At 43.2% G+C, this 17221-nt stretch overlaps 1 protein-coding gene across 2 annotated transcripts in view; it reads right to left on the bottom strand.

Annotated features, from left to right (window-relative positions):
* ttf2 (transcription termination factor, RNA polymerase II) overlaps positions 1–17221 on the bottom strand; it is a 72895-nt gene that overhangs the window by 16166 nt on the left and 39508 nt on the right. For both annotated transcript variants that reach the window (XM_072513780.1, XM_072513779.1), the window contains exons 9-16: positions 16772–16853; positions 16248–16361; positions 14972–15122; positions 13116–13221; positions 12484–12683; positions 12065–12218; positions 8865–8956; positions 4074–4162 (exon numbers count right to left, since the gene is read on the bottom strand). In XM_072513780.1, coding sequence (XP_072369881.1) covers positions 4074–4162; positions 8865–8956; positions 12065–12218; positions 12484–12683; positions 13116–13221; positions 14972–15122; positions 16248–16361; positions 16772–16853 — 988 coding nt within the window. The remainder of the gene's footprint in view (positions 1–4073; positions 4163–8864; positions 8957–12064; positions 12219–12483; positions 12684–13115; positions 13222–14971; positions 15123–16247; positions 16362–16771; positions 16854–17221) is intronic.

The raw sequence follows: 17221 nt of genomic DNA on the forward strand, positions 1-17221 counted from the left end.
GTTAGGCAAAAGGATTAAAGATAACAACAAAGATATTTAGGTCTTTTGCCTCAGGCAGCTGAGCTTTTTATTTCTGTGCATCTCTTCCAATGCCCTTCCAAAGTGTCAGTGTCCTCAGGTCACAGCCATCAGCAACAGTCTCTCAGCTGTCAGTAAAAAGGTCTGCCTTCTTCATTTCTCACTTACAGGTGCCCTTGTGGCAGAGGTATGGACACCTCAGTAGCCAGTTCAGCTTACAAAGGATAGGAGTGTATGGCCGTCATCCATCCAATGAACATTATTAAGTCAGTGCAGATGTCGTACAATGAGTGTATTCTGATGGAATTAGCATACTCCTGGATTGAGTTGATGACCTTGTCCTACCAAAAGGTGCCGAAGATATTTTTGAGACAGTAAAGGTGGAAACTGTGCGCTGATGATGCAGGCTTGTTGGAATCACTGTTTTGTTTTCTTAGTCAGATTGTCATTGTTCCACACTTACTCAGCTTCGGCATAACAGCTTTTGCAATGAGTTTGTTGATTTTGGCATCGAGCGACAGATTGCTGGTGATTGTGGAGGCTAAATATGTGAAGCTATCAACAACATCCAGTTCACATTATGAATGCTGATAGATGATGCTATGGTAACATCCCAAACCGTCACAATTGTTTTCCTGATGCTGATGGTCAAACTAAACTATTTTTGTTCCAGGCATGAGAGAGTCTGTCCATTTGCTGCTGAGAATGTTTCTCAGCATGGAATGGGAGTGCAGCTGTACCAACATAGAGGAACTCCATGATGATAACTTGGCGCACCTTTACCGCTGGATGTCAGACGGGCAAGATAGAACAGCTTTCCATCAATATGCCAACAGTCACCCTCTGTAGATGACCTGAAAGCAAAAGACAGCAGCAAAGAGAACCATATGTCAGGTTGTGTCAGTGCTGCAATCTCAAAGGGTCCTGAAATTGTCCCATTATAGCTGATCTTAATCATCATGTTGTCATGGGATGAAGAGGGTATTGCTGTAAAAGATATATGCGATCGAAGATTTTCATTTTGCACTCTTCAGGACAGGTGTAAGAATGCCACGTTACAAGAAAACAACAATTTATACTGCATGAGAAGTAGTGCCATGGTGACTGTACAGAGAGCTATTGTCCCCTGTGCTACTATTCAGAAAATGTGCAATGGAAAGAGGAGACCACATTGAGAAGATTTGGTGAGCGACTAATTTTCTCCAGCAGCTGAAATAGGCCACCTTTGGCCATGTTCACTATCAAAAGGTGACATTAATGAAGGCGATATCTAGTGCTGTCTTTTGTTAATGACATTTCTCTTGCAGCGGCTGGACTGAGAAGATCATGTCAATTGTAGATCTTCCAATTCTGAAACAACACAGATTTGAGCTAGATGCATTCAGCCAGGTTCTGTAGTCTGAGGAGGACAACAGAGGTAAAAACCTTCTGCACAACATTCAGCAGGGAGATGGTACAATTGCTACAGTCACCCCTGTTCTTACAGTGTCAGAATTCTTGCATCATGCATATCTTGAACATTGCTCCCTCCCTCCAGCAGAGGGACAAGTTTGTGCAGATGCTGCATGAGTCCTGGTTTCCCATTCTTGATTAAGTCAGGCAGTTTGGTAGCAATATCTGAGCAAGTAAGTCAATAGTTCTGTTAAGCTTCTCAATAATATGTTTGATATCTACCTCTGGCAGGCTTTCTATCGTGTCCAGAAATCCACACACTCCAGTAACTCACCAAGGTTCCTCAGACAGCATCTTTCAAACCCATGACCACTACCATCTGGAAGGACAAGATCAGCAGATACCTGGGAACTGTAGCCATCCAAGATGGCCACCTGCAAAGGACCATGGGAATTATAGCCAACCCGGGATTCAGACAGATACACAGCCTATGTGTATCTAAAACGCAGGTAACCAGACCTGAACGAAACCCCCGCTCATTTACATTTTAATGGCCCATTTTCCCAGGACAATAGAACTCCAATCAAGCAACCGCTACAGCCACAGACTGATCGGCACCACTCGCCTTGCTCAGAAAGCACAACTGCCAAGGTCAATGACCGCTAAGGACCCGCCCAGCTACCGAGGCACCTGCCCCTTTATTGGCTGAAATCGAAGAGGGTGATCAGAGCCCTATCGAACTATTGGGTCCAAGGTTAAGGACCGCCCCAAAGAGCGCAAAATCCCAGAGGGATAAAAGACGGCGCAGTCATGTGTTCTGTCTCTTTTGGATCTGGCCTGTGCCAACCCAATTGCAGCAGGAACAGCCAGCTAAGTTAAAGACCAACGATCGCTACCTGACGGATGAGCACAGCAGAGACAGAGCCACTTTCTTCAAACCAGCCACGTGAAATCCAGATAAAGGCCTTATCCATTTGCACAGTGCCGGTCGCCCTGAAGTTAAGTATAGGTTATTGTAGCTGATAGGTGCAGTTTAACTCGTAGTAGATATTGTGTTTGCGTCTTGAGATAACTCTTGTGTATGTAAATAAACCACCTTTTGAACTAACTAACTGGTCGCGTGGTCATTCGATCGATATAAGGGAAAGGCTTGTGGTTCACCAAGATAAATAAATAGAGCAACCGAACCCCACCACCTGGAGGTTCCCCTCCAAGTCACTCACCACCCTGACTTTGGAAACATATCGCCGTTCCTTCACCGTCACTGGGGTAACATCCTGGAACTCCCCCCACCCCTCCCCCCAACAGCACAGTGGATGCCCCTCAAGGACTGCAGCGGTTCAAGAAAGCAACTATACCACCACCTTCTGAAGGGCAACCAGGGATAGGCAATAAATGTTGGCCTAACCAGCGACGCCCACATCCCGTAAATGAATTTTTAAAAAAAATGTCAGTTATAGTGTGCTCCCTATAATTCAGCTCAAGATAGTATAGTTCTATATACCATTTCATTCTCTAAAAGATCACATAAGACAGGATCAAAATTTTTTCTAAATACATTTTTGCTATTTCTCATCAAAAAATACATCCAAATCTAAACTTGGACACAGTTCCATAAAAACAGAATCTTGCTGTGGTAAGATCCTAATGAAAATGGGAACTGAGCATTTCTGCAAAATTTTCAGTTGGAATGAAATTCGAACGTTGTGAAGAGTGAGGACATAAACAGACCAATGAAACGAACAGGCACAGCAGATATAAGTGAATGCAAAAAATTCTGGATTTTGGTAGGTAAAATGAGCGATGGCATATAATCTAAAAATGTACAATTTTAACGATGGTGCGGGAATAAAACGACCTGAGGGTACACATGCTTTTACGAGAGCAGTACAAGTTGAGAAGGATGTTGATTAAAAAAAGCCAATGATCCTTGGCTTCATAAACAAAGGCATAGGCGTACAAAGGCAAGAAATTTATGCAAACCCTTTATAAATCAAGAGCCCTGCCCCAGCTGGAAAATTGAGGCTCACTTCTCCTTGCAACAGGTCAAAACTTTCAGTGTCCTTTGACAACTGTTTCACTCAGCTGGGGTTCTTCCAGATATGATTACCACCAGCAAGTCACACCGACTCTCCATTCCTTCAAATCTTCAAAAGTCCCATCTGTTCCCATTCTTCTGAACAGAAACTGAACTCTCACCAGCATCCTGCCAGGTTGGTAGCAGAAAACACTTCACCTGTTTCTCCATAGCTTCTTTGCCTCCCTGCGTCACAAAAGCAGCTGTCATTTTCTGTGAGGTACTATAAAAGGATGTTAAAACTGGTACCCAGAACTTGCCTCTTCTGCCCGGGGTCCTAGCTCAATAACAACCAGATCACATGAGCATGTCTTGGAGTTGTGCTATCAACCAGATCGAATGAGCATGCCTTGGGGTTTGAGGTGTTTATCCGGAATTGTGTCTCACTTTGAGCTCAAGTTACATTTCAAAATATAACCATCTTGTAAAGTTGAACATTCAAGGGTAAAGTTAAGCTCATTTTCAAGTACAGATCCTTTGACTCCAACCTATCTGCAGTATATCTCTAACATTTTCTGTTTTTACTGCAAATCAACAGTATATGCATAGTTTATCTATACCAAGAGGGGACTATATAATTTCTTACCTCTGCTGAAGGGATTATCAGTACCCGGTGATGAATCGGCTTTGAAATCCTTGCCTTCGTGTCTCTTCAGATATGACTGCAAGGTTGATCTATGAAAAGGTCATGAAACAGTTCGGCAAACGCTGGATGAACAAATATTACATATTCAGAAAATAACACGAGGGCTGTTAGCTCATTTTTTCCACTGGCGGTTACTGTTTGTGTGGAGTTTGCACATTCTCCCCGTGTCTGCATGGGTTTCAGCCCTACAACCCAAAGATTTGCAGGTTAGGTGGATTGGACACACTAAATTGCCCCTTAATTTGAAAAAGAAATAATTGGGGACTCTTAACTAGCGCAGACACGATGCAACAAGTGATCTCTTTCTGTGCCATAAGCTATGATTCTATTCTATGTCTCTCTAAGAGGAAGTCAGTAGAGAATGTTAACTATCACTTGGATAGACAAAACATTCCATCAGTTGATTCTAGTTCAGTGAAGCAAAGCAGACAGCAGAATGTTCAGTGATGGAGAATAATTGAGGCTAAAAGGAAAATCTCTCTCACCAGATTATTAGAAGTTTTACAGCTTGGGAATTAATAAAATGTGACAACTGAAAATGTATCATAGCTAATGGTTTTAACCCAGTACGTTTGAAAAATGTGCTCACATTTTTTGTATGAAGTAATTTTAAATGATAAATAATTAACAGCAATTATGTAAATTTATGTACATTTGTTTTTTCCCCAATTGGACGTAACCTATGTTGGAATACAGATAAAACTAATGGCAGATGTAATAGCCCCAGGTTTATCCAAAGGGGAGTCCAGCAATACTATTTTAATACCTACCATAATCTACATTTATAGAAAAATTCAACCATATTTGACATCTGTTTATAGTTCAAATAGTGAATTCCCGGTTGAAATGACCATTTCTGAGGGATCAGTTGGAATGAACAATTAAGCAACTTCACTGATGGCTTTGGTGCCATTACATTTGCTATCACAATGTCATGGTAAAACAGTTTCCCACAGTAGAGGGATGATTTGTATGTTTACATACCAAAGTACTGACTTTCCACACACATGCCTGCACATGTACTAGAACCAAATCAGTCCCACAGGAAGGTGTGGTGGAGTCTACAATAATACTTTGGATCCCACTTGAAAGAGTTGGTTACTGTCAGCTGCTAGGGGGTGGGGGTTATTCTTTGAATTATTGAACATAGAACATAGAACATACAGTGCAGAAGGAGGCCATTCGGCCCATCGAGTCTACACCGCCCCACTTAAGCTCTCACTTCCACCCTATCTCCATAACCCAATAACCCCACCTACCATTTTGCACACTAAGGGCAATTTAGCATGGCCAATCCACCTAACCTGCACGTCTTTGGACTGTGGGAGGAAACCTGAGCACCCGGAGGTAACCCACGCAGACAAGGGGAGAACTTGCAGACTCCGCACAGACAGTGACCCAGCGGGGAATCAAACCTGGGACCCTGGCGCTGGTCGAGTGGAGGGGGTTCTGTTGTTTTGTTTTATGTATGAAATGTTAAAATGTTAACAACTGAATAAAAATATTTTTAAAAAATACTTTGCATCCCATCTGTCCAAGCTCTGAGCTATCTTAACCCCAAGTAGCTCTAAAGAAGCAGCCAATACATCATGCACTCCTGGTGGAAATAAGTGCAAGGATCCAGCTATCAACATCCTGGAGATTAGTATTGACCAGAAACTGACTGGACTAGCTGTATAAATACAGTAGCTACAAGAGCAGGTCAAAGGCCTGTCCTCTAACTACAATGTGGAGATGCCGGCGTTGGACTGGGGTGAGCACAGTACGAAGTCTTACAACACCAGGTTAAAGTCCAACAGGTTTGTTTCGATGTCACTAGCTTTCGGAGCGCTGCTCCTTCCTCAGGTGAATGAAGAGGTATGTTCCAGAAACACATATATAGACAAATTCCTCAGGTGAGGAAGGAGCAGCGCTCCGAAAGCTAGTGGCATCGAAACAAACCTTTTGGACTTTAACCTGGTGTTGTAAGACTTCGTACTCTAACTACAAGGCACCAGGCAGGAGTGTGATGGAATACTCCCCTCTTGCCTGGATGATTGCAGCTCGAACAACATTCAAGAAGCTCAACACCATCCAGGACAAAGCGGATAGCTTGATTGGCCCCCCTTTCACAAACATTCATCCCTCCACCACCAAAGCACAGCAGCAGCAGTGTGCACCATTTACAAGATGCACTATAGGACCTCATTAAGACTTCTTAGGCAGCATCTTCCAAACTCATGGCCACCATCATCTAGAAGGATAATGGGAGCAGATAAATGGGAACATCCCCACCTGGAAGTTCCCATCACTCACCATCCTGATTTGGAAATATATCGCTGTTCCTTCACTGTCACTGGGTCAAAATCTTGGAGCTCCCTCCCTAATAACACAGTGGGTGTACCTACACCACATGGAATGCAGCGGTTCAAGAAGGCTGCTCATCACCAATTTCTCAAGGGCAATTAGGGATGAGCAACAAATGCTGGCCTAGCCAGCGAAGCCCACATACCGGAAAAATACATTTTTTTAAAAGTTAGTCGGTAAGAGGAAGCAGTGGTAGACCAAACAGTGGGAGCTCGCACCGTAGTATTATGCAAAACGTTGTCTGCACTTGAACAGAGGTGTTCCGAAGCTTTTGCATTGTGTACCATGCTGGGAACTGATGGGAACTTTGGCAGCCATGAATTATAGGTGAAAACTTATTGGTGGAGGATATCGCAAAGATGTACAGAAAACCCCTAATGGAATTGGCTTGTTTCCACATTGTGATCTCTTTAGCTCACAAAGGAAAATGGCAAGGTGGCTCTTGGTGATTCAAGCAATGTGGACCTGTGATACCTCCACTGCCACTAGCTCCGGGGAAGTATATGGGAAGCCGGGTGGTACAGTCGATGGCTATGGTGTGCAATCAGCTGCGGGGACACTTTAAGTTGGAGGGGATGTCGGTGTTGTCACCACTTGTGCGGGAACCGGGGGAGATGGATGGGATGTACGGGAAGAGGAGGGAGACGGGACTGGTGAGGGACTTGTATCTGGAAGGGTATGGGTGAGTTGTGGGAAAGGTTTGAGTTACCGAGGGGGAGCGAATTTAGATACATGCAGGTGAGAGACTTTGCACAAAAGGAGTGGAGCACGTTTCCCAGGGTATACACTATTGGAGCAATTGCTGCTCCCGGATGAGTAGGGAGAGGGTAGGATTGGGGACATATATGGGTGGCTAGGGTGCAAGTGGTGAAGTACAAGAGCAAATGGGAGGAGTTGGGAGGGGGGGGGGGCGAGGAAATAGGCTGGGGACTGTAGCGCGAGGCAGTACGTAGGGGTAATTCAACCTTCTCCTGCGCGAGGATGAGCTTGATTCAGTTCAAGGTGGTGCACAGGGTACAAATGACCTGGGCGAGGGTGAGTGGGTTCTTTCAAGTGGTGACTGACAAGTGCGAGAAGTGTGGGCGAGGGCCGGCGAATCATGCACACATGTTCTGGGGTTGTGAGATGCTGGAGAATTACTGAGAAGCGGTGTTTGGGACATTATCTGAAATTGTGGGGGTGGAGGTCAGGCCGGACCCAATGGTGGCGACCTTTGGAGTATTGGAAATGCCGGAGCTGCTGGAGGGGAAGAGAGTCGATGTTGTGGCCTTCGCCTCCAATTCCCCAGCGATGGATCTTGCTAAATTGGAGGTCAGTTATGCCGCTGGAGGTGGAGGCCTAGCTGGGAGACCTGTATGATTTTCTTCGGGAAAGATAAAATTTAAGTTGTGGCATCGACGGAGGACTTCGAGAGGTGGAGATTGTTCATGACAATGTTTGAGGAACTGTTCGTTGCGGGAAGGTAGGAGGTAAAAGGGTATAAATCTATACAAACTGTGGACTGAAAGGTTGTGGAGTGTGTTGTTGTATATGTTAATGTTCTTTTACACATGTTTGGAATAAAATACATTTCATAAAAAAACTCTTGTGGACCTAACTTATAACATCTCAATGTGAACCAGGGGTCAAGCCAATCAGTTTTCTCAATGTTTTGTTCATTCACTTGCAGATGATGTGCTAATCCGTAAAAATCACTCGAAACTAGGATCTGAACGAAGATAACACTTGACTGGAGTTAATAAACTCTGGGTGTAAGTGAAAGGTTCCGGTGGCATAGTGGTTAGCACTATCCCAGCCCCAGGTCACTGTCCGTGTGGAGTGTGCATATTCTCCCAGTGTCTGCGTGGGTCTCACCCCCACAAACCAAAATGATGTGCAGGGTGAGTGGATTGGCCACATTAAATTGCACCTTAATTGGAAATTCTTTTTTAAAAAGTAAGTGAAAGGTTCAATCAGCCTAATCTTTATGTAAGGGGGGTCACCATCTCGGTGAAAATATATGTTTTGCTAACCTTTTAAAGTTATCGTGAAAATATCACACAATGGAACAGTGACATTGTGTTGAAATATATCACTTGTACTTCATTTCATCAGGACAAAGATGAAAATCGTCTTTTTGGCGACCACTCCCACCCACATGAAAAACATTGAACACTATATGGGAGAAATATGTTCATGTGTGGTTGTTTCATCAATGAAGGATACCCATTGGCACTGTCTATTCTCAGGGAATTGTGCAAATCAGTGCAGCATTGCCACGTGAACAAATGTCTCCCAAATTAAACAGAATTTGCACTGGGAACGGACAGAATTATCCAAAGTACATTCTATAGTTGGGAGCAGTAATGGTATTTTGTATTTCAGCTCACAATTCCTCAAACAGACCTGGAACGAGCAAACAAGACATTGTAAACAGCTTCCTCCTCCTCTGACAATTTTAGTCGATGAGAGCGGTTACGTTTCTGTGGCAGGGAAACCTGGAAAAAGAAAACACATGCATAAGAAATTCCGGCACCAAAACCAACCGTGAAGCTTACAATCACATGATGTTGTCATTTATATTTGTTCCACTTCATCAAATTTTGAAACCGAATCAGAATTCAGTTTTGGTGAAACAATCAGGTGTTCCCTTCATTTTAAAAAATATATATTTTTCATTCTAATTTTTCTCCCAAATTTACACCCAACAATAAACAATAACAAATGTAATGTCAATCCCCATATCAATAACGATCCCATCCTCCCACCAAACCCCAGACATTGGCCTGCATGTTAACATAAACAAATGACAAAAAGGAATCAGGAATCACCCATAATCACCATTAACACATAGTCCCCCTCCCCCCAACCCTCCCAGCCCCCAACCCCCCGAATGTTGCATGTGATCCAATTCTCGAAAGTGCATAATGAATAACGCCCATGAATTGTAGAATCCCTCCACCCTTCCCTTCAGTTCAAATTTGACCTTTTCAAGTGTTAAGAATTCCAGCAGGTCACCCCCGCCACGCCAGGGCACAGAGTGGAGAGGTTGATCTCCACCCTAACAAGATCCGCCTTCGGGCGATCAACGAGGCGAAGGCTACAATATCTGCCTCCGCGTCCGTTTCCAACCCCAGCTGGTCTGACACCCCGAATATGGCCTCCCGAAGGCCCAGGTCCAGTTTTACGTGCACCACTTTAGAGTTACCCTAAACACCTCCTTCCAGTAATCCTCCAGCTTTGGACAGAACCAAAACATATGAACGTGGTTTGCGGGCCTCCCCTGCAACGTTCACACACATCTTCAACCCCCTCAAAGAGCCTTTGTAAGGTGTGCTCTATATACCACCTTCAGCTGTATCAGCCCCAACCTCGCACGCGAGGTGGAGGCGTTCACGCCTCCGGAGCACCTCACACCAGAACCCCTCCTGCATATCCTCTCCCAACTCTTCCTCCCACTTTGTCTTGATCCCTTCTAGCGGTGCCTTCCCTTTATAATGATAGAGTGAACATTATATTTAGAGGTAAATACTGACAAGATATCATTTTCACTGTAAAATAAAGCAGAGCCACTTGTATTTTTCTACATGATGAATCTCAAAATTACTCTTTAAATACAAAGCCATACACATAAACCCTGGGATATACACAACCCTGAGATATATCTGATCGCTCAAAAAGAAAGTATCAAATAAATCAGATCAAAATGTTAAACGATTATAAATGATCTGCTGCATAAATCATTGCAGTGGTCTTAGACCAGTCTACAAAGCAAATATATTAAATCAGCTTTCGCAGTAAGTAACAAATGGACAGAACTTGACTTTCTACAGGATCTTGCATGACAAAATCAGGGACTGAAACAAGAAGTGTCAATTAGAGGAACAAATCCAATGGCAAATCGGGTACAGAAAGTGAAATGAGGAGGGAGGGAGAAATAAAAGAAAACAAGTTTTTTAAAAAAACAGTTAAAAAAAAAATTCCAACAATTACTAAAATCGGAAGAAATAAATCACCACACTTGTAAAAGCTAATATTCAGTGAACAGGTTGCTTGGCAGTAATTAATCATGCTGTTAAAAGTTTGGAAAAGACGAGCCTAACTTTCTGTCGTGAGTTTGGTCTGTATCTATGATGTCAATAGTGTATAGGAACTTCACACCGTTCAATATGTTTGAAGGGGGGGGGGGGAGAGAGAAGAGGAGCAGGTGGCAACATCAACTTCATGTTGAACTTGCCATATGTTCCTGTCCATTTGTGCATAAAGAATGGTCAGCACTTTTAGCCTCACCATTATTTTCACAGAAAAATTTGTGCTCTTGTGAATTACGGAGGTGAAGATCTTGACGCGGAAACGCCAATATTTTATTGCTGTCCCTGATTTCAAATGCACTGTGATTGCTTGAATCAAACGGTCACAGATCCTTTATCCAAATTACACAATTTGGATGATAAAAGGAGTACATTTATATAATATTGTAACCTTAAACCTAATAAGCTATAAAGGATTGTCTATGTTTATGAGCAATTACATTTTCTGATAAAAGACTTGAAATTAAATTTTCCAGAGTATGATACTCCTCAATTTCTCCTGTTTTTTCTGATCTTACTCTATTTCCTGTAACTAAGAGCAAAGGGTGACATCCTATTCCTAAGCCTTTACAAATGCTGCTCTCAGATAGGCACCAGAAATCAGATGAAGTTGACAACATCCTTTCGCCTGGTCTCCACATTATCCAGGCTCAGGAAGTGAGCAAATTAGAAAAGGCAAGAAACCAAACAGAAGGAAAGAACAGCAACAACATTTAGTGTTATCACATTCTGATACTTCAACACATTTAAAACCTGTGCTGTAACCCTTATCTGACTTTGTCTGCAAAAACCATATGATTCAAAGGAAAGAACATTTGTCACAAGAACAGCTGGCAGTATATAGCTTCACTTGGTACTCAGAGCCTCTCCTCCAGGCAAATACTCTTAATTGTTACTGTTCTGAAAACCAATCCCACTGTTCCCTCTTATTCAAGTTCAGCAAGAGTTACAGTATTGGACTTTTAGGATCAACAGCATCGCAGAGATAATGACCCAAGCTGTCCATCCCCAAACACCTTTGATAATACGTATCTCCGGTATAGAGGCTCTGATTCCAACCAAGCAAACATTTGTTGGCTCTCATTCACTTTCTCAGGATTGAAATGCAGGCATATCTGGCAATAACAAAGCCCACTTGCAATGGTTAAAAATCTTGAGGGAAGAATTCATACATTGCAAATATTTAAATTGGGATTAGGTGAGTTTACAGCCAGAGTATATCATAACGGTTTGACACAAAACCCATGTCATGGAGTTGGCTTGGGCAAACAGTCAGTTTTACATTGCAGTTTAGCATTGGCATTCTGGCATCAGACTAGTGGCCTGCTCCAGGAATAACTAGCTATGGAAACAGATGAAATTCTGCCTTGGTGCGGGAAGAGAATTGGAATTAGTGTTGGCATAAAGGTTTGGATCAGATAATGTACCACAAAATAATTTGTAATGAATTGCATTTTGTACTGCAGAATCAGGCGATTATTTATTTTGTCAAAATGGAAATTTGGATTTATATACCAGAGGTTTGCCACTAGTGTCACGCTGGTCCTTCATTCTTCGCAACAGAAGGCTTTTGGTGATAATGTTAAGGCGTTCTCCGCCCTTCTTTGTACCAGTATCCACTTGATTCTTCCAAAGCTTGAACTCATCGAATGGGGAACAGCGAAGGAACCTAAACAAATAGGAAGTTAGAAAGCAGAGCTCCACAGTTAACAACAAAAATTAATTAGTCTCAACTGGGCAACTATGGAAATAATATCTCAAACAATTTAGGAGGCTTTCTTTTATATAAAAGCAAAGACAGCACAAGGAATACAGAAATATTAGGATTAATTTTTGAATGCTCTAATCATTATTTAGGAATAATACCGCAAAAAAAGTGTCTGAAGAATACAATTTAGGAATTTAACCCAGCGTGCTCTGGTTTGTCTTCTTACTTGAGCAAAGAGTACATATCCAACAGGTTGTTCTGAATGGGTGTTCCTGTAACTGCCCAGCGTGTTCTAGCTTGGACTTCACACACTGCCATTGATGTTTGTACTTGGGGGTTTTTAATGTTGTGAGCTTCATCCAGAATGATCCGAGTCCATGCTATCTTCAGCAGAGGAGAATGTGAAGACTTTGTCTCAGTCAAGGCCTGAAAACAGTATGTGAACAAAAAGTATGTGTGCAATTTTCATCACAATCTGGTTGGATCAAAAAGATGAAGTACCCCAATTAATCACACTTTAATCATATTAACAGATTTTTGATTGGGAAACAATTTCACTGACTCTTTTGGTAATATAGGGAGTGCAACTACCAAATCAGAAAGCACACTGGCATTGGGGCTGGGGCTGATGCACAGGGCCATAAAAACGGCAAGAGCATTATCCCACTGTAAAAATGCCACAGACGCTCAGAATTATTCTGAAATGGTGAGCTGGTGTGTGTTCGTTTGGTGACCATTCCAACAAGCAGCAATTGTTAAATTGTTAACAGCAGTGTATTCAAGACAGTGCAATGGCATTGCATACTATTTACATCTACAAGTGGGTTCATTAATAGGACTTCAAATTGCTCAACTTACATTTGCCTCCTCATCTTTGGTTGCACACTGTCCTTTTTCCTTTTTCACTGGGATCTCTTTTGCAACAAGGCTATATGTCGTCACAACAACATCAAATTCTGATAGTCTACAAGAAAATATTTTAACGTCTTAAGAGTCAAAAAAATGGTGCTTCATAGTATTTTTAGTTTAAGGTTAAATTCCTCTTCTTGAGTGCAGCTGCTCATCTGTGTCAATTTTGACTTCCTGGGATGACATTCCTTCCCAGTCATCAGGTCCTCCTGCTCAGCGATGTTCTCTGATTGATGGGCTAACAAGTGCCCTGGTGCCAATTGACTTCTAAAGCTGCTATTAAACTGCCTTGTTGTAACCGCATACTAACTTGCTTACTATCTTTATCTAAGGAGAGAGGGCAGCAGAAATCGGTCTTTGCTTAACACTTTCCTCAAATCGTTTCAAGAGCAGAAACTCCATGTGCGTTGCTGAAATATAACCTACATAATACTGTTGCAGCCACAGATCGGATTAAATTAGGTATAAACTGTCTGGTCAGCTCAAAGTTACAAAGTTAATTTTAGCTTGTGTCATGCTCCAAGTCCAGTGATTCACTAGGTGGTTATACTTGCATGGTGATCAAGAAAGATCAATCAGCAACTAATATTTATTGCAACTCCAATGAAATAGATGAACAAATTTCACATTATAAAAGTTTCTTCCCTACGTATGCATTAAATGGTAAATTGACATCAGGGGCGGGATTCTCCGCAATCGGCACGATATCCGCCGACCGGCGCCAAAAACGGTGCAAATCAGTCCGGCATCGCGCCGTCCCAAAGGTGCGGAATTCTCCGCATCTTGGGGGGGTCGAGCCCTCACCTTGAGGGGCTAGGCCCGCGCTGGAGTGATTTCCGCCACGCCGGCTGGCAGGAAAGGCCTTGGTGCCCCGCCAGCTGGCGCGGAAATGACTTTGCCGGGCGACGCATACGCGGGAGCATCAGCGGCCGCTCACGGCATCCCCGCGCATGCGCAGTGGAGGGGGTCTCTTCCGCCTCCGCCATAGTGGAGACCGTGGCGAAGGCGGAAGGAAAAGAGTGCCCCCACGGCACAGGCCCGCCCGCGGATCGGTAGGCCCCGATCGCGGGCCAGGCCACCGTGGGGGCACCCCCCCGGGGCCAGATCGCCCCGCGCACCCCCCAGGACCCCGGAGCCCGCCCGCGCCGCCTTGTCCCACCGTTCGAAAGGTGGTTCAATCCACGCCGGCTGGCGTGGGTTGACAGCGGCGGGACTTCGGCCCATCGCGGACCGGAGAATCGCCGGGGGTGGGCCCGACGACCGGCGCGATTTCCGCCGACTGGCGTGGCGCGATTCCCGCCCCGCCAAATCTCTGGTGGCGGAGAATTCGGGACACGGCGGGGGGCGGGATTCACGCCAGCCCCCGGCGATTCTCCGACCTGGTGGGGGGAGTCGGAGAATTGCGCCCCAGATTTCAAAGGGCAGCGCGGTAGCATAGTGGTTAGCACGAGGACTTGACAGCACCAGGGTCCCAGGTTCGATTCCCTGTTTGGGTCACTGTCTTTGCGGAGTCTGCACGTTCTCCCTGTGTCTGCGTGGGTTTCTTCTGGGTGCTCCGGTTTCCTCCCACAAATCCCGAAAGACGTGCTATTAGGTAATTTGGACATTCTGAATTCTCCCTCTGTGTACCCGAACAGGTGCTGGAATGTGGCGACTAGGGGCTTTTCACAGTAACTTCATTGCAATGTTAATGTAAACCTGCTTGTGACAATAAAGATTATTATTACATTTGCTATTATATATTCAGAACTATCAATGTTATCGCATTTTTAGAGTATGAATCCCATAGTGTTCCAGTTACTCACGCCTTTGCCGATTGTTCTCTCTTTGGTCCATGGTACATGTATATGCTTATCTTCCTTGCACAGACATGCCGTTCGATTTCCTTCTTCCAATGGTGAATTATAGATGCTGGACAAATGATGAGTGTCCCACAGGAGATCACAAGAGTACTATCTGTTGGAAAGAGGCCATTGGAATGTAATATTAGGTTGTGATCAGACAGCAGCAAGAGAAAAACAATCTCGGTTTTGCTGGATATTGTGACAACACCACACTGCAATGGGCGAGACCTTCACCTGCATTTCTACCATTATTCATCATGGAATTCTTCTGAGCAATCCGTATACAAGTAAAAAAATATTCATCCTACAGTAGCAGTTCAGTAAAGGGCAGCTAGAAAACCTTTTAGTCAAAATTCACCAAAGGCAAAACCCAATAAAAATCATTTATTAAAAAAATGCACCAAAGTACAAATTATGTTGCGGTACATTATCTGAGACAAACCTTTAGAAAAAATATGCATGCAAGCTGAAATGCATACCCTTTAAGATTGGGTTTTATTTCCAAGGGGAATTATTTCAAATTGTAAATGCAGGAAAAATAAATTCTCTTCCAACTTCCTCATTAGCACCCGGCTTTGTAGGAAATGCTAAAAGAGAATATGCAGCTAATTAGCTTCAATCAAACCACATTATGGTTGGTGGTTTAAGCAAACCACCCGTTCTCAAGCTTTTTTTTTTGTTCTTCAGCATTAGAAGTTTGAAACAAATGTGGTTACAAAAGATAATGATATACGAAAAGTGAAAGTTGCTCTCCCCTTTAAGAGAAAGAGATGACTGGTGGGAATTGAAAGACTTCCAAAAGTCCAAATAAACCACATCCACTGGTTCCTCCCTCATCAACTCTACTAGTTACATCCTCAAAGAATTCCAGTAGATTTGTCAAGCACGATTGCCCTTTCGTAAATCCATGCTGATCCATGAGGGTCTGGTTTAGCACACTGGGCTAAATTGCTGGCTTTGAAAGCAGCCCAAGACAGGCCAGCATCACGGTTCAATTCCCGTACCAGCCTCCCCGAACAGGCGGCGGAATGTGGCGACTAGGGGCTTTTCACAGTAACTTCATTTGAAGCCTACTTGTGACAATACGTAATTTTAATTTCACTCTGTCGATCCTGCCACTGTTTCCCAAGTGTTCTGCTATTAAATCTTTCATAATGCACCCTAGTATTTTTTTCTATTATCAGCGTCAGGCTGACTGGTTTGTTACTGAATCGCTGCAACTGGCATCACTTCTTACCAGTTTTTGAGATCCACTCCTCTGGCTTTTTCTCTTTTTCTTTCTTCCCCTTGCACCGTTGTGCTAAGATGAGCGCAATCATGGTTAGAGTTTTCCCCAATCCCATGTCATCCGCTAATAAGAAAGGGTATAGTCAATATTTAAAATTTATTCTACTCCCTATTACTCCTCGAGCGTTACTAAAGACATTCAACTCAAACAAATTTAATTTAGTGCAAGTGCAACTAGTTATAGGAATTCTAAGTATCATCCTTGCCTCCTTCCTGATTAATGGGTCAAAAAGCAATTGTCAGCTATTCTTCCCTGATTTCTTCTATTTGAATTAATTGACTGATAGCTAAATGATATTGAATCAGGACAGGAATCAAATAGCAAATTAATTATAGGATTTGACATCTCATGTGACTCTACGAATATTAAGTTTGCTCCTTATACCATCTCTTATGCAAATTAGAGACTCTGATCTCATCGTTCTTCCGTGACAAGGCCAGCTTCAGAACCTTCCTGAAGATGATCTTTCTCACCTAGTATGCCACCTGATGGTTTTTGCTTTTCCCGCCACAGTAACCATGCCAATGCTTGTTTCTGATGAACCAGTAGCGGGACCTATAAAAAGTGAAATATTTTTGCTTTGAAAACATTCCGTGTTTGATGCATCAAGCATCTTTTTCAGCTGTCAAGTAAATAAAGAAATGTAACAATGCACGGTCCACTGTCACCAGATTAAACTACCGTAACCATGGGATCTTTTTTGTCTCCTTTTCACAAACAGTAGAAGGGAATAAAATATGCCATGATTGTACCAACCTAACAATCACTGATGAAATAGAAGGTAATGAAATACTAGGAAAGGTAAAGAATCTTTAAATATTAAGAAACATTTTGTTTGCTGAAAGGAAAGGTGCAGATAGTATATTCTACATGGATTTATTCTGCTGGGTTTTCATGTAAGATTCAACTTGTCACCTAAAGAA

Source organism: Scyliorhinus torazame, chromosome 8 (genome assembly GCF_047496885.1).
Source record: "Scyliorhinus torazame isolate Kashiwa2021f chromosome 8, sScyTor2.1, whole genome shotgun sequence".
Lineage (NCBI taxonomy): Eukaryota > Metazoa > Chordata > Chondrichthyes > Carcharhiniformes > Scyliorhinidae > Scyliorhinus > Scyliorhinus torazame.